Here is an 18,292-nt window from a genome sequence, read left to right on the forward strand (position 1 = left end):
GGTTGATGTGAAGTCGAGGCAGAGATGGTGAATGGTTGATGTGAAGTCGAGGCAGAGATGGTGAATGGTTGATGTGAAGTCGAGGCAGAGATGGTGAATGGTTGATGTGAAGTCTAGGCAGAGATGGTGAATGGTTGATGTGAAGTCGAGGCAGAGATGGTGAATGGTTGATGTGAAGTCGAGGCAGAGATGGTGAATGGTTGATGTGAAGTCGAGGCAGAGATGGTGAATGGTAGATGTGAAGTCGAGGCAGAGATGGTGAATGGTTGATGTGAAGTCGAGGCAGAGATGGTGAATGGTTGATGTGAAGTCGAGGCAGAGATGGTGAATGGTTGATGTGAAGTCGAGGCAGAGATGGTGAATGGTTGATGTGAAGTCTAGGCAGAGATGGTGAATGGTTGTGATGGTTGCTGATGTGCCTGTCCGGTGTGCTGTACTGACTGCAGGTGCTCTCTACTCCTGTTAACGTCACTGTCCATCTTTAAACTAGCGGAGACAACACATAGCTCACAACGTTACCTGCACTCAGGGAAGATGCCTCTGTGTGTGTGTGTGTGTCCCCAAAATGTATGTTATTTTTCGTTTTTTAAACAACTAATGGACCGACGTCGGTTCAATTATTTTAATTCCATTTAGTTGTTTTTTTCCCCTTCTGTGAGCTCAATGCACAGTTTCTCTAGAGACACATCAGATCAAACCCAAACAGTTTATGACCATAATCCATTGCGCGCCTATTTGCCTGGTCGGTGTGGGGCAGACACAGAGAAATGAGAGAAGAACGCGTGAGGTAGCTCTACCTGAAAATACATGACCTAAGTGATTGATAGTTGGTATTTATAAAAGTATGTCTTATTTACTTTGAAGAACTACTAAAATAGTGATTTTGTCAGATCGCATAGGCAGCAGCTCTATAGAGATGAGATGAGGACTTGAATTATAAAAGTCATAAAACAAATCAAAGATTTCAATAAAGTAATGTGAATAAGTGATGGTTAATAAGTGATGGTTAAGCAGTAATGGGCAGTCACTACCATCATGGGACTTTGATTGTTTTATTCAGTGTTACAGAATTCAACCCACATAATGCATAATCTATTTAATGTAAAAAAAAAACTAATCAAAACCATAATGTTTTTATAATTGAACCGAAACCAAACCGTCCTCAAAAAGTAATAATCTCTTAGCGCTAGTGTGTGTGTGTGCGCACGTGTACATCTGAGAGTGTGTGTGACATGTCGGAGTGACCATGTCTGCCAAAGTTCTCTGGAGCATTTACATTGTGACCTGATGGGAATTCATTGTATTATTCTTTTGGACAAAATTCAGATTCACAAATGTATATTTACAAAAACTCCACCAACAAAAAAATTATCAAATGTGTGCATATCCCTTAGATGCTGATTAGACCGCTGGCGTGCGTGCGTCCACCATCGCGCGCATGTTGATTTTGTCCACCAACACCAGACGCGATCAGGACACGCAGGTTTAAATATCAAAACAAACTCTGAACCAACTATATTAATTTGGGGAGAGGTCAAAAAGCATTAAACATTTATGGCAATTTAGCTAGCTAACTTTCTGTTGCTAGCTACTTTGTCCTGGGATAAACTTTAGGTTGTTATTTTACCCGAAATGCACAAGGTCCTCTACTCCGACAATTAATCTACTGATAAAAGGGTAAACCAAGTTTGTTTCCAGTAATCTCGTCTCGTTCAGGCTTCTTCTTCTTCGGACTTTACATGGCGGTTGGCAACTCACTTCAAGGTGCATTACCAATACCGACGAGACTGGAGTGTGAACCTCAGTTCATCTTTCAATCACCCACGTGGATATATGCTCCTAAAAACCAATGAGGTATGGCGAGTCTTGCAGCGCATCTAGCGTCACAAATCTAACCAAGTTATATTTTAGCACCTGGCTAAGCAGACTCTTGTTGACACGGTCGAGCAGTGTGGTCAGCATGTTAAGGTCCTTGTGTAATGTGTTATTGTACTCCCGAGCCCAACAGTCCTTTGTATACTCTTTATGAATACTTATGTTTCCCATTTAACTTTGTATTGATTTATTATTGTTAATTTAAAAAAAAGGGCGAACTGAAAATATACTGGGGAGCAGGCAAGAGGTCTTCATGTCTTCTTGTCACACTGCTCCCCTAGAGAATAGGAACAGCTCTGCCTCAAGGGTCAATGGCTTTAGGCCTGTCAGACCCACTACCGGGCAGCAGCGAGTAAGCATCGACAGACACTACATCACCAGCTCTGTGGCCAACTTAGGAGAAATGACTCTGCATTGTATTTGCTCTAGTCAGCTCAAGCCCATCTCTCGGCTGGCTCAGGTAATCATTGGACATTACTGAATCAATTTATCTTCCACCCTGTAAAACAGAGAGAGGCTTCGAGCCAGGCTTACTGGTGTAAATTAATGACTAGAAACCAGTTTGTTTTGGACACAACTTCCTGGTAAAGGCAGTTAAATATAACACCAACGAATTGTGTCAACACCAATTTCTCAAAAGAGAGATGTTGTTAACCAGGAAAACAAGAGTCCTAATCATACTTTATCCAGGCACTGGCAGTATTTACGATAAAGTGTGCAGGGCCTTAGTAATAGTTCCTATGTTGTTTGACCACATCAGTCAGCCCACACCACTTTTCATACAGTATGTACATATGCTGAATGGTTGAGTGACTGGGGGAGTTTCAGAGTAAAGTTGACACAGGAACAGCCATACACTTGCCTGGCTACCCAGACTCCTTGATTCGGCCAAACAATACACTCATTGTTCTCCGCAATGAGTCTGGATCTGAATACCTCCCCAACGATTTCTAGAACACAAACACATTCTAATGGTTCTGATTGAGACTAGATATCGATGGGTTGGGCCAGAGTCAGAACACACATGGGTAAAGTGGTGTTTTGAAAATTCGGCAATGGCTTTGATACTCGGAAACATGGCTCTCTCGGGATACTCGGAATACGCAGGATTCTCAGTACATTGCGCAGACAGGAAAAAATATCTCTCCTGTAAGCAGAAGGGGGTGTTTCATGATTAACTTCTTCGATATAGGGGGCGCTCTTTTAATTTTTGGATAAAAAAACGTTCCCGTTTTAAACAAGATATTTTGTCACGAAAAGATGCTGGACTATGCATATAATTGACAGCTTTGGAAAGAAAACACTCTGACGTTTCCAAAACTGCAAAGATATTGCCTGTGAGTGCCCCAGAAGTAATGCTACAGGCGAAACCAAGATGAAATTTCATACAGGAAGTGCCCCAGATTTTGAATGCGCTGTGTTCCAATGTCTCCTTATATGGCTGTGAATGCGCCAGGAATGAGCCTACACTTTCTGTCGTTTCCCCAAGGTGTCTGTAGCATTGTGACGTATTTGTAGGCATATCATTGGAAGATTGACCATAAGAGACTACATTTACCAGGTGCCCGCTTGGTGTCCTCCGTCGAAATTATTGCGTAATCTCCAGCTGCGTGCATTTTTCCATTTGGTTCAGAGGAGAAACCAAACTGCCACGAATGATTTATCATCGAATAGATATATGAAAAACACCTTGAGGATTGATTCTAAACAATGTTTGCTATGTTTCTGTCGATATTATGGAGTTAATTTGGAAAAAAGTTTGGCGTTGTAATGACTGAATTTTCGGGTTTTTTTCTTAGCCAAACGTGATGAACAAAACGGAGCGATTTCTCCTACACAAATAATCTTTTTGGAAAAACTGAACATTTGCTAACTGAGAGTCTCCTCATTGAAAACATCCGAAGTTCTTCAAAGGTAAATTATTTTATTTGAATGCTTTTCTTGTTTTTGTGAAAATGTTGCCTGCTGAATGCTAGGCTTAATGCTATGCTAGCTATCAATACTCTTACACAAATGCTTGTGTAGCTATGGTTGAAAAGCATATTTTGAAAATCTGAGATGACAGTGTTGTTAACAAAAGGCTAAGCTTGTGAGACTATATTTATTTCATTTCATTTGCGATTTTCATGAATAGTTAACGTTGCGTTATGCTAATGAGCTTGAGGCTATGATTACGCTCCCGGATACGGGATTGCTCGACGCAAGAAGTTAAGGAATAATGGTGTAATTCTAGAAACATACAGGAACTCAAGTGCTTTTGTTCACCTGACCTAGAATACCTCACAATTAAATGCCGACCATATTATCACCCAAGAGAATTCTCCTCCGCCATGGCTGTTTACATATCACCTCAAGCCGAAACCTTGACTGTCCTCAAAGAACTTCACTGGACTTCATGCAAACCAGAAACCACATATCCCGAGGCTGCATTTATTGTCGATGGGGATTTTAACAAAGCAAATCTGAGGACTAGGCTGCCGAAGTTCTATGAACACATCGACTGTCCTACTCGTGTTACTAAGACTCCTGACCATTGCTATTCAAACTGCCGGAATGCTTACAAGGCCCTCCCCCGCCCTCCTTTCGGCAAATCTGACCACGACTCCATCTTGCTCCTCCCGTCCTATAGGCAGAAACTCAAACAGGAAGTGCCTGTGCTTTGTACTAATGCTGGTCTGACCAATCAGAATCCATGCTTCAGGATTGTTTTAATCATGTGGACTGGGATATGTTCCAGGTAGCTTGCGAAAATAAGCTTGACGCAAACATGGATACGGTGACTGAGTTTATAAGGAAGTGTATAGGAGATGTAGTACCCTCTGTGACTATTAAAACCTACCCTAACCAGAAACCATGGATAGATGATAGCATTTGATCAAACCACTGCATTAAACCATGGCAAGGCAACTGATAATATGGCAGAATATAAACAGTGCAGTTATTCACTCTGCAACGCGAAGAAACAAAGCTAAACGTCAGTATAGAGATAAAGTGGAGTCGCAATTCAACGGCTCAGATGCCAGACGTATGTGGCAGGGACTACAGACAATCACAGACTACAATGGGAAAACCAGCCACGTCGCCGAGACCGACGTCTTGCTTCCGGACAGGCTAGACATATTCTTGGCACGCTTTGAGGATAGCACAGTGCCACCGACGCAGCCCTCTACAAAGGACTGTGGGCTCTCCATGGCCAACGTGAGTAAGATATTTAAGCGCGTTAACCCTCGCAAGGCTGCCGGACCAGATGGCATCCCTAGCAGTGTCCTCAGAGCATGCGCAGACCAGCTGGCTGGTGTGTTTACAGGCAATTTCAATCTCTCCCTATCCCAGTCTGCTGTCATCACATGCTTCAAGACGGCCACCATTGTTCCTGTACCCAAGAAGGCAAAGTTAACTGAACATGACTTGCGCACTAACTATAGCACTAACCTCTGTCACCATGAAGTGCTTTGAGAGACTACCTTACCTGCCACCCTAGACCCACTTCAATTTGCTTATTGCCCCAATAGATCCACAGACGATGCAATCGCCATCACACTGCACACTTCCCTATCCCATCTAGACAAGAGGAATACCTATGTAAGAATGCTGTTTATTCACTATAGCTCAGCATTCAATACCATAGTACCCTCCAAGCTCATCATTAAGCTTGAGGCCCTGGGTCTGAACCCTGCCCTGTACTGGGCTTCCTGACGGGCCTCCCCCAGGTGGTGAAGGTAGGAAACGAACTCCACTCCACTGATCCTCACACCTCACAAGGGTGCGTGCTCAGCTCCCCCCGTAGTCCCTGTTCACCATTGACTGCGTGGCCAAGCATGCCTCCAACTCAATCATCAAGTTAGCAGATACCACAACAGTAATAGGCTTGATTACCAATGATGACGTGACAACCTATAGGGAGGTGGCGAGGGCTCTGGGAGTGTGGTGCCTGGAAAACAACCTCTCACTCAGTCAACAAAACAAAGGAGATGATCGTGGACTTCAATAAAAAGCAGAGAGTGCACCCCATTATCTTCATTGACGGGACTGCAGTGGAGGAGGTGGAAAGCTTCAAGTTCCTTGGCGTACACATCACTGACAAACTGAAATGGACCACCCACACAGACAGCATGATAAAGACGGCGCAACAGAGCCTCTTCAACCTTAGGAGGCAAAATACATTTAAAGTAAAACAAGTCCTATATCGACATAACCTGAAAGGTCACTCAGCAAGGAAGAAGCCACTGCTCCAAAATCACCATGAAAAATGCAGACTACGGTTTGCAACTGCACAGATCATACCTTTTGAACAAATGTCTTCTGGTCTGATGAAACAAAAATAGAACTGTTTGGCCATAATGACCATTGTTATGTTTGGAGGAAAAAGGGGGATGCTTGCAAGTCCAAGAACACCATCCCAACCGTAAAGCACGGAGGTGGCAGCATCATGTTGTGGGGGTGCTTCGCTGCAGGAGGGACTGGTGCACTTCACAAAATAGATGGCATCATGAGGTAGGAAAATTATGTGGATATATTGAAGCAGCATTTCAAGTCATCCATCAGGAAGTTAAAACTTGGTCACAAATGACCCCAAGCATACTTCCAAAGTTGTGGCAAAATGGCTTAAGGACAACAAATTCAAGGTTTTGGAGTGGCCATCACAAAGCCCTGACCTCAATCCCATAGAAAATTTGTTGGCAGAGCTGAAAAAGGTTGTGCGAGCAAGGAAGCCTACAAACCTGACTCAGTTGAAAACCTGACCAGGCGGTGATACAGCCCGACAGGATGCTCTCGATTGTGCATCTGTAAAAGTTTGTGAGTGCTTTTGGTGACAAGCCAAATTTCTTCAGCCTCCTGAGGTTGAAGAGGCGCTGCTGCTGCACCTTCTTCACAACGCTGTCTGTGTGGGTGGACCAATCCAGTTTGTCCGTGATGTGTACGCCAAGGAACTTAAAACTTACTACCCTCACCTACCCTCACCACCTGGGGGTGGTCCGTCAAGAAGTCCACTACCCAGTTGCACAGGGCGGGGTCGAGACCCAGGGTCTTGAGCTTGATGATGAGTTTGGATGGTACTATGGTGTTAAATGCTTAGCTGTAGTTGATGAACAGCATTCTCACATAGGTATTCCTCTTGTCCAGATGGGTTAGGGCAGTGTAGTTGCGATTGCGTCGTCTGTGGACCTATTGGGGCGGTAAGCAAATTGGAGTGGGTCTAGGGTGTCAGGTAGGGTGGAGGTGATATGGTCCTTGACTAGTCTCTCAAAGCATTTCAAGATAACGGAAGTGAGTGCTACGGGGTGGTAGTCGTTTAGCTCAGTTACATTAGCTTTCTTGGGAACAGGAACAATGGAGGCCCTCTTGAAGCACGTGGGAACAGCAGACTGGGATAGGGATCGATTGAATATGTCCGTAAACACACCAGCCAGCTGGTCTGCGCATGCTCTGAGGATGCTGTCTGGGCCTGCAGCCTTGCGAGGGTTAACACGTTTAAATGTTTTACTCACGTCGGCTGCAGTGAAGGAGAGTCCGCAGGTTTTGGTAACAGGCCGTGTCAGGAATTGTACTAGGATTGAATGTCAGGAATTGTGAAAAACTGAGTTTAAATGTATTTGGCTAAGGTGTATGTAAACTTCCGACTTCAACTGTATATACTGTATTCTATACTATTCTACGGTATCTCATTCACTAAATGTTTACATACCTTACATTACCCATCTCATATGTATATACAGGTTTTCTATACTATTCTACAGTATATTAGTCTGTTCCGCTCTGACATCGCTCGTCCATATGTAAATTGTCTTAATTCTTACTTAGATGTGTGTGTATTGGGTATATGTTGTGTAATTTGTTAGATATTACTGCACTGTCAGAGCTAGAAGCACAAGAATTTCGTACACCCGCAATAACATCTGCTAATCACATGTATGCGACCAATAAAATGTGATTTGATTCGAGATGATCCAATCGCTGATAACTTTCTTTTGTACAACACACCTCGTTTTGACTTCACCACAAATGACTTCAACGATGGCAGTCTCAGACTGAAGTACACTATATATACAGAAGTATGTGGACACCCCTTCAAATTAGTGGATTCGGCTTTTTCAGCCACACCCGTTGCTGACAGGTGTAAAAATCAAACACAGTCATGCAATCTCCATAGACAAACATTGGCAGTAGAATGGCCTTACTGAAGAGCGGCCTTACTGAAGAGCTCAGTGACTTTCAATATGGTACGTCATAGGATACCACATTTCCAACAAGTCAGTTTGTCAAATTTCCGCCCTGCTAGAGCTTAGTTGACCAGGGGATTTTGTGTGAGTTTGTGTAGCAAGACCACTGTTATAGTAAAGTGGAAGCATCTAGAAGGAACTACGGCTCAGTGGTAGGCCACACAAACTCACAGACCGGGACCACAGAGTGCTGAAGCACAGAGCGTAAAGATCTACCGAGTTCCAAACTGCCTGTGGAAGCAACGTCAGCACAAGAAGTGTTTGTCAGGAGCTTCATGAAATGGGTTTCCATGGCCGAGCGAGCAGCCGGAGAGGTGTAAAGCTCACCTCCACTGGACTCTGGAGCAGTGGAAACGCGTTCTCTGGTGTGACAAATCACGCTTCACCATCTAGCAGTCCGACGGACAAATCTTGGTTCGGCAGATGGCAGGAGAAAGCTACCTGCCCGAATGCATAGTGCCAACTGTTAAGTTTGGTGGAGGAGAAATAATAGTCTGGGGCTGTTTTTCATGGTTCGAGCTCGGCCCCTTGGTTCCAGTGAAAGGAAATCTTAACGCTACAGCAATGACATTCTAGACGATTCTTTGCTTTAACTTTGTGGCCCTTTCCAATGCCAACGTGCACAAAGCGAGGTCCATACAAATGTTTTTGTCGAGATCTGTGTGGAAGAACTTGACTGGCCTGTACAGAGCCCTGACCTCAACTCCATTGAACACCTTTGGGATGAATTGGAACGCCGACTGCGAACCAGGCCTAATCGCCAACATCATAGCCCGACCTCACTTACGCTCGTGGCTGAATGGAATCAAGACCCGGCAGCAATGTTCCAACATCTAGTGGAAAGTATTCTCAGAAGAGTGGAGGATGTTATAGCAGCAAGGGGGGGACAAACTCCATATTAATACCCATAATTTTGGAAAGACGACCAGGTGTCCACATACTTTTGGTCATGTAGTGTAGTGTAGGTATCAAACAGAGCAGTGGAAGGATTCAGTTTGAGTCGTCAGGCAAGCCACACACCGCAAGTCTGGTTGCACAGGGAAGTGTGTGAGTATATAGCAGCTGGATTAGTATAATCATCACTATGAATGTTCTGCTTATCTCACACCCTAGTGATGACAAATCAGTCAAGTACGCATTGTACATTTCACAAGACTATTGTCAATTAGCTATATTAAATTGGCAATTAGTAGGCTATTGGGCGTTTTGATGTCATCTGATAATAGTGACATAGCTCTTTCCTATCAGTCTATGGATTGAATGGGACTGCAATCTATGACCCCACTAGGAAGGTTAAACATACCACCACACCAGGGGAGGTTGGTGGGAGGAGCTATATGAGGACAGGCTCAGTGTAATGGCTAGAATGGAATTAATAGAATGGTGTCAAATGTGGTTTCCATACATTTGATACCGTTCCATTAATTCCATTCCAGCCATTACAATGAGCCTGTCTTCCTATACATCCCCCCACCAACCTCTACTGCACCGCACCATTTTAGAGGGGGGCATTGCATCTAGTCAGCCACATGTACCCTTTAAAAGGGCATTGTGTTTGGAGTTTTTACACAATAGATAGATAGGTAAAGTAGTGGCTGTTTAAGATTTAAAATGTCACCCGTGGTGTCTCACTCACCCATGACAGTCAGCAGCATCTTCCTGCTGCGGATGCCTGGGGCCTTCTTCACCTTGCACTGGTAGGTCCCAGTGTCGCTAGACTTCAGACCCGTCAAGTTGATGGAGGCGTCACCATTCTTCGGGTCGGCTGAGTTGAAGTGGGCTCGCCCCTTCACTGCAGGGTAGTAGTCCTCATAGGCCCTGTCCCCAGAGTATAGGATCACCTGGAGAGAGAGACATGGGAAGGAGGGAGGGAGAGAGAGACATGGGAAGGAGGGGGGGGAGAGAGAGACATGGGAAGGAGGTGGGGAGAGAGAGAAAGAGGGGGGGAGAGAGAGACATGGGAAAGAGGGGGGGAGAGAGAGACATGGGAAGGAGGGAGGGGAGAGAGAGACATGGGAAGGAGGGAGGGGAGAGAGAGACATGGGAAGGAGGGAGGGGAGAGAGAGACATGGGAAGGAGGGAGGGGAGAGAGAGACATGGGAAGGAGGGGGGGGGGGAGAGAGACATGGGAAGGAGGGGGGGGAGAGAGAGACATGGGAAGGAGGGGGGGGAGAGAGAGACATGGGAAGGAGGGGGGGAGAGAGAGACATGGGAAGGAGGGGGGAGAGAGAGACATGGGAAAGAGGGGGGAGAGAGAGACATGGGAAGGAGGGGGGAGAGAGAGACATGGGAAGGAGGGGGCGAAGAGAGACATGGGAAGGAGGGGGGAGAGAGACATGGGAAGGAGGGGGGGAGAGAGAGACATGGGAAGGAGGGGGGAGAGAGACATGGGAAGGAGGGGGAGAGAGAGACATGGGAAGGAGGGGGGGAGAGAGAGACATGGGAAGGAGGGGGGGAGAGAGAGACATGGGAAGGAGGGGGGAGAGAGAGACATGGGAAGGAGGGGGGAGAGAGACATGGGAAGGAGGGGGGGAGAGAGACATGGGAAGGAGGGGGAGAGAGACATGGGAAGGAGGGGGGAGAGAGAGACATGGGAAGGAGGGGGGGATAGAGACATGGGAAGGAGGGGGGGAGAGAGACATGGGAAGGAGGGGGGGAGAGAGAGACATGGGAAGGAGGGGGAGAGAGACATGGGAAGGAGGGGGAGAGAGACATGGGAAGGAGGGGGAGAGAGACATGGGAAGGAGGGGGGAGAGAGAGACATGGGAAGGAGGGGGGGAGAGAGACATGGGAAGGAGGGGGGGAGAGAGACATGGGAAGGAGGGGGGGAGAGAGACATGGGAAGGAGGGGGGAGAGAGACATGAGAAGGAGGGGAGAGAGACATGAGAAGGAGGGGGGGAGAGAGAGACATGGGAAGGAGGGGGGGAGAGAGAGACATGGGAAGGAGGGGGGAGAGAGAGACATGGGAAGGAGGGGGGAGAGAGACATGGGAAGGAGGGGGGAGAGAGAGACATGGGAAGGAGGGGGGAGAGAGAGACATGGGAAGGAGGGGGGAGAGAGAGACATGGGAAGGAGGGGGGAGAGAGACATGGGAAGGAGGGGGGGAGAGAGAGACATGGGAAGGAGGGGGGGAGAGAGACATGGGAAGGAGGGGGGGAGAGAGACATGGGAAGGAGGGGGAGAGAGACATGGGAAGGAGGGGGGAGAGAGAGACATGGGAAGGAGGGGGGAGAGACACATGGGAAGGAGGGGGGGAGAGAGACATGGGAAGGAGGGGGGGAGAGAGACATGGGAAGGAGGGGGGAGAGAGACATGAGAAGGAGGGGGGAGAGAGACATGAGAAGGAGGGGAGAGAGACATGAGAAGGAGGGGAGAGAGACATGAGAAGGAGGGGAGAGAGACATGAGAAGGAGGGGAGAGAGACATGAGAAGGAGGGGAGAGAGACATGAGAAGGAGGGGAGAGAGACATGAGAAGGAGGGGAGAGAGACATGAGAAGGAGGGGAGAGAGACATGAGAAGGAGGTGAGAGAGACATGAGAAGGAGGGGAGAGAGACATGGGAAAGAGGGGAGAGAGACATGGGAAGGAGGGGAGAGAGACATGGGAAAGAAGGGGGGAGAGACATGGGATAGAAGGGGGGAGAAACGTGGGAAAGAAGGAGGGAGGGAGGGAGGGAGGGAGAGAGAGAGAGATGGGGAGGAGGGAGGGAGGGAGAGAGATGGGAAGGAGGGAGGGAGGGAGAGAGATGGGAAGGAGGGAGAGAGATGGGAAGGAGGGAGGGAGGGAGAGAGATGGGAAGGAGGGAGAGAGATGGGAAGGAGGGAGGGAGGGAGAGAGATGGGAAGGAGGGAGGGAGGGAGAGAGATGGGAAGGAGGGAGGGAGGGAGAGAGATGGGAAGGAGGGAGGGAGGGAGAGAGATGGGAAGGAGGGAGAAAGATGGGAAGGAGGGAGAAAGATGGGAAGGAGGGAGGGAGGGAGAAAGATGGGAAGGAAGGAGGGAGAGAGATGGGAGGGAGGGAGGGAGAGAGATGGGAAGGAGGGAGGGAGAGAGATGGGAAGGAGGGAGGGAGATGGGAAGGAGGTAGGGAGGGAGAAATAAATCAAGGAAGAGAAAGAGAATTAGTGAGGCAGCTACATGTACAAGAAATCAAGCCTGGAAAAATAATCCAAGCTGTTATTACGAGACTGCAAACGGGCACCCTGTCTTTGTTCACTAAAACAACCGATACTGAGGGAGAGTGAGTCAGTTTGTAACATTCTTATCTCACTAACAACCTGCATTGCCTGGCTCTGGCTTGTTTTTGCCCTTTCATTTCCATGCTGCTGAGCTGTGGTATGGCATGGAACAAACAAAGCCCTACTGTGGAGTCAAATCAACACCTGCTGTGTCAACACAGACCAAGAGAGAGCTCTGCCCTGGGCTCAGCAACAGCCCCCAGCGCTACCTTCCTGCACCTCCCCTACTGTCTGTCTCTCCCCCTTCCCTCCAACACAGAGCGACGAGGAGAAGGCAGGAGATGGAGTCAAGGTGGAGCCAACGGACAACTAGCCGCACAGGAGAAGCACAGAGGCAGAGTAAACAAGGATTGGGAGGGAGGGCCCTACTAAAAATGAAAGGATTCCAATTGTAATTCTCTCACACTGCAGGCAGACAACAGGCACATCATTCTCCATTTTCCATGGAGATGGTCAGATACAGGAGCTCATGGTGTGTGCCGTGATCCTAATCATACACACGTACTGACAACCCAGGCTGGAGAAGAGAAGAAAAAGATAGACAAACAGAACAGAGGGCGGTGGGCTGGGCGGCAGTGAAAGAAGAGAAAAACAGAGAACCAGATGGACTGCGAGTTGTCTAGCAGCTCGGCTGGGGATCCTTGTGTAGAGCTCATGACTGCCAAGCCAAGGCTGTGTAGCTAGAATACATTAGCCACTAAACCTGTAATGCAGAACACCTGGATCCCAGGAGAGACACGGAGACCTCCAACACTGGGATCAGAGCATCAGCAGTAAAAACAAGATGGAAAGGTGGAGGGGAGGAAATTAAATTGCCCAAGGCACTGAGGTAGAGACAGGCAACAAAGCACTCAGTCTCACACTGACACACACACACACACACACACACACACACACACACACAGCATGTAGGGCTGGGCAATATATTGCATTGATTAGATTCATTAGAATGTAATGTTTTAGTACAATGTTCCAAATGACTATGGAAAGAAAATACGATTTTGTTTTTATGAGTGCTCTGTCTTTTTGGTCTCTTCCCCTTCGCTCCTTTTGCGCTGTGTGCACTGTGCACCTTGCCAATCACACAGACACCAAGCCTCTCACCCTACCGCTCACAACAACAAAGACGAAAGATCACTTCTTCCTCTTTGGCAAGCAGTTTCAACTCTCCTTCTGCATTTCAGGTTTGGCCCAATAAAATAAAATAAAAATAAAAAAAATTAAATAAGAATGGTCATATGGACACCGAAACTCTTAGAGACCTTATTTTACTGTACTAGATGAAAACGTACCCTTTCTAACGATACCGTTTTTATGTTTCATCTCCCAACAGAGCAGACCCTACTGAAACGACCCTACTAAAACGACCCTACTAAAACGACCCTACTAAAACGACCCTACTAAAACTACCCTACTGAAACGACCCAACCAAAACGACCCAACCAAAACGACCCAACCAAAATGAGAGTAGGGTAACTGAGGAAATCGTCTATTTACGGACAGATAAAAGCAACGTTTGGTAAGATTTAGATATGTGAATACTGGCTATCCTTAAGACAAACTCATTTTAAAGAGAAATAAGTGGGCAGAATATTTCGTGGTTATTCAATATAAACAGAAGTGTTTTGCCCCACTGTCTGAAAAACACCCTCTAAGGGGAAAAATGCCCCCTGAAGATTAGTGTGTTAAAATACATTTATGCATGCCATTTTGGCATTTTAATTTAATTGACTCTTAAAAGCTAGTCTAGGTATCTTATTTTAATAAATCAAATATCGGAACAAAATGACATTGCACATCTCACTATTAGTGCTGAGCGATTTTCTGACATTGGTTCAATTATTTGAATTCATTTTGTTCAGTTTTTCCTGTGAGCTCGATGTACAGTTTGTCAAGATAAATCAGATGAAGCCGGAACAGTGCGATGTGGGAGTTGACATGGGAAGGAGGGGTGAGAGTTGTAGTTTCCTACAGGCCAATACTCTACATAGTTTAGCACAGAAAATGTGGTAATTAACTACATTGACCATAGCCCATTGTGCACCTGCATAAACTTGTCCGGTCTGTGCGGAGCAGACACGGAGACTGAGAGAATAGAAGCCGCAATCGAGGAGGATAGAAAGCAGTTGCTTCGCAAGCCTGAAAATAGCTGATACTTGATTGATAGTTGGTATTCATAGGTATGCCTTATTTACTTTGAAGAACTACTAAAATAGTGATTTTGTCAGACAGCAGCTCTATACAGATGAGATGACTTGAAAGTTAAATAAAATACTTTTATTAAAGTAATGTGAATAAATGATGGTCAATAAGTGATAAGCAGTAATGGACAGTCACTACCATCATGGGACTTTAATTAAATGTTTTATTCAGTGTTCCAGCATTCAACTCACATAATGCATTTAACGTTTTTTTGAAACAGAAAAACTGTGATAATTTTTTAAATATAATTGAACTGAAACCCCAAGACAATGAACAAAAAAACGAACGTTTGTCATACGCGGCATTGCGGTACCACGTAGGCCTACCGCTAGCAGCATTTTAGCCATAGAAGTATGTGCTAGCTGTTCAGTCTCTGTTTTACAAATGTGCAATGAGCATAAAAATCCACATTCATAAGAAATTGGCAACTTGTTTTCATTCTGAGAAATAAGTACAATTTCTATTCAGGTAGGTCACATGAACAATATCTTAACAAGGTGAACAAGCTGTTGTTCAAACAGTTGGAGACGGACTGGAGGGTGTATTCATAACAGTTCAACTGTTCTACCTTGTTAGCAAGCAAATAGATCCAAGTTGGCTAGACCTTAAATATAAAGATTAGCGGGCTACTCACCAGCATGTGGACTTGTGCTTGTTAATTTTCTATAACGCTGCTACAAGAAGTTAATCATTGCATGTAAGAATGTGTCTCAATAAAACAAATCCTAGAAAAACTCCAAGAGGGCCATCATGCTGGAAATCGAAGGGCAGACATGAGGGAAAACCAGACAACTGAAGTTGAAAACAAGGACACTTTCATTCCCGAGTGCTGATTCAGAACAGGTTGACCAGTATTACAGTATCCATATGGTGAGGTCAGATAAAGTCTCTGTGGACAACTTTATTTTGCACTTGTAATGGACACTTAGTCACCTTACATAGTAATAAACTATTAAAGAAAATACCTCTAGTATACTGGCAAAAGCTGTGGCAGCATCAGGAATAAGACAAATGTTAGGTTATTTACATGGGGCCATTTAAAGACGATGTCATCATCATGTGTGAGGGGAGGGGCGTCACCTGTGTACATTCAATTCCCCTGTCGGTCTTACTCCGGCAACAGTGCTGTTGTGTCTTTGGTAAAGACAGGCTTTTCTCCTGACTCAGCCATGCCTCTATAGTCTGTTTCAGAAAAGTACCTCCACTCCAAATGTATTCTCAAGGTTAAACCTGAACCACTACACTTGGACTTTCTTTAGTAAACAAAGCTCTAGTGCTTTCAAGGACACAACGTTTATCAGCCCACCAGGAATTTGAAGCAGCTATATGGTGTTCTATTCTCCCAACTCCTCTCAAGACTAAAGCACTATAGGCAACTACCATTCATGAATTTTTATCATGATTGTAGTCACCCTGCTTCCTGTAGTGTATTCCTGCGATGAGAGCCAAATGCTAATGAACTATAACAGTAGGCATGTAAGAAGTGCATTAGCTATGCTTCACTGGCTCCATAAAGCCTGTAGGACAATGCTATACCAACAGACCACGATTCCCAAACCTCTAAATAGAGAATCTGATGTAAGCAGTGGATTGTTTTTTGCTACTTTATGAACACAAAAATGTCAGTTTGTCTGTGCAGTAACGATGCTAATAGTAATTTGTCATAGGGGGCGTTCCGTTGAGGAAACTCCCAATGAGGACTGATGTTATTAGAGGTCTGTCTGTCCTGATACTGTCAGTCGTCCTTATAGTATTACTAGGTCAACAGTGAGTATAACCCTCTCTATGTGAAGGGTCTCAGATGGTTGGGTCATCCTCCTCCTGGTCATCCTAAGCCCTCTCACCGAGAACTCATCAGTTATGAACCTCTAGAGCTCTCTGGGGAACAGTTAAGTGCCACCCTCCTCCTTCCCTCTTTTCCAGTCTTCCTTTTCACACTCCTCTCCCAAGTCACCATCTCAACCACTCCCTCTACTCCATCCCCTTCTCTCCTTTCGTCAGCTATCCCATCCTCTTCTCCGTTCTTCCTCTCCTCTCCTAGAAGAGTAGATCAGTACTGCACATCCAGTAGTCCAGCGTAGCCCTGGTCTACCAGCACTAATCCAATTGGGCATGGTCACATACACTAAGCCAGCCCTGCAGCCAGTGGACTTATTAACAGGCCACTAATTGCTAATAATACACATGACATCACCCCATCAGGGCACAAGGAGGCTGTGTGTGTATGCACCGAGTGCCGTTCTGATTGGTCAATTAATATCTACCCCCTCAGAGGGAGAGAGAAACTTGGTCATTGTGAATGAAGGAATGGTCTGGTGAGATTGTGGCGGGAGACCACAATATGATGTCTACAGCTGAATGTAGCCTAGCTAGAGAGGAGGGAGACTACAACATGATGTCTACAGCTGAATGTAGCCTAGCTAGAGAGGAGGGAGACTACAACATGACGTCTACAGTTGAATGTAGCCTAGCTAGAGAGGAGGGAGACTACAACATGATGTCTACAGCTGAGAGGGGGAGGGCGACCACAATGAGAAAATCAACCACACAGGATTCTACAGTTACATGTATATCCACATGAGCACGCCAAACATGGGATAACAATGATGGCTCTATTATAATAACTTTTTTTTTTTTTTCATCTGCCACTTCCACCAATTAATTATTGGTGGTTCCCATTCTAAATCAATGAAGTAGGTCAAAAACAAAAACAGGGGTCTCTTGAGGCACTGCTCCCCAGTCTAGCATAGACAATAGAGGGAGAGGAGAGAGCAGGGCAGGGGCTGGAGCCTTGGCTGGGCTGGGTGGACTGAAGTGGGAGGCAGGGATGGAGGGAGAGAGGAATGGGGTGAGGAACAGCTAATGAAGGGCTCCTCCTGACCCACTTCTAGCCCTGGCCAAAAACTGAGGCCCTGGGGGACAAAGAGAGAGAGTGCGTCGAGGATGTCGTCCCCATAGTGACTGTACGTACATACCCCAACCAGAAACCATGGATTACAGTCAACATTCGCATTGAGCTGAAGGGATGAGCTGCCGCTTTCAAGGAGCGGGACTATAAAGCGGAAGCTTATAAGAAATCCCACTATGCCCTCTGATGAACCATCAAACAGGCAAAGCGTCAATACAGCACTAAGATCAAATCGTACTACACCGACTCCGACACTCGTCGGATGTGGCAAGGAATGCAAACTATTACAGACTACAAGGAGAAGCACAGCCGAGAGCTGCCCAGTGACATGAGCCTACCAGACGAGCTAAATAACTTCTATGCTCGCTTCGAGGCAAGTAACACGGAAACATGCCTGAAGGCATCAGCTGATCCGGACGACTGTGTGATCACACTCTCCGCAGCCGATGTAAGTAAGGCCGCTGGGCCAGAAGGATTACCAGGACGTGTACTCCGAGCATACGCTGACCAACTGACAAGTGTCTTCACTGACATTTTCAACCTCTCCCTGTCTGAGTCTGTAATACCAACATGTTTCAAGCAGACCACCATAGTCCCTGTGCCCAAGAACACTAAGGTAGCCTGTCTAAATGACGACCGACCCGTAAGACTCACGTCTGTAGTCATGAAACGCTTTGTAAGGCCGGTCATGGCTCACATCAACACTATTATCCCAGAAACCCTAGACCAGAGTTTGACCGATTAATCGGCATGGCGCTGTTTATGACTTCAAGCCTATCAACGACCGAGATAAGTTGGCAATACTATGGTGCCTATAAGAACATCCAAAAGTCAAAGGTATTTAAATA

The 18,292-nt window shown here is 46.2% G+C and overlaps 1 protein-coding gene across 1 annotated transcript in view; it reads right to left on the reverse strand.

Moving 5' to 3' along the window:
* LOC110533652 (coxsackievirus and adenovirus receptor homolog) overlaps window positions 1–18,292 on the reverse strand; it is a 107,094-nt gene that overhangs the window by 13,048 nt on the left and 75,754 nt on the right. The window contains exon 3 of the mRNA XM_036990073.2: window positions 9,733–9,937. Coding sequence (XP_036845968.2) covers window positions 9,733–9,937 — 205 coding nt within the window. The remainder of the gene's footprint in view (window positions 1–9,732; window positions 9,938–18,292) is intronic.

Source organism: Oncorhynchus mykiss, chromosome 10, assembly GCF_057628025.1.
Source record: "Oncorhynchus mykiss isolate SJ-2025 chromosome 10, ASM5762802v1, whole genome shotgun sequence".
Taxonomy (NCBI): Eukaryota; Metazoa; Chordata; class Actinopteri; order Salmoniformes; family Salmonidae; genus Oncorhynchus; species Oncorhynchus mykiss.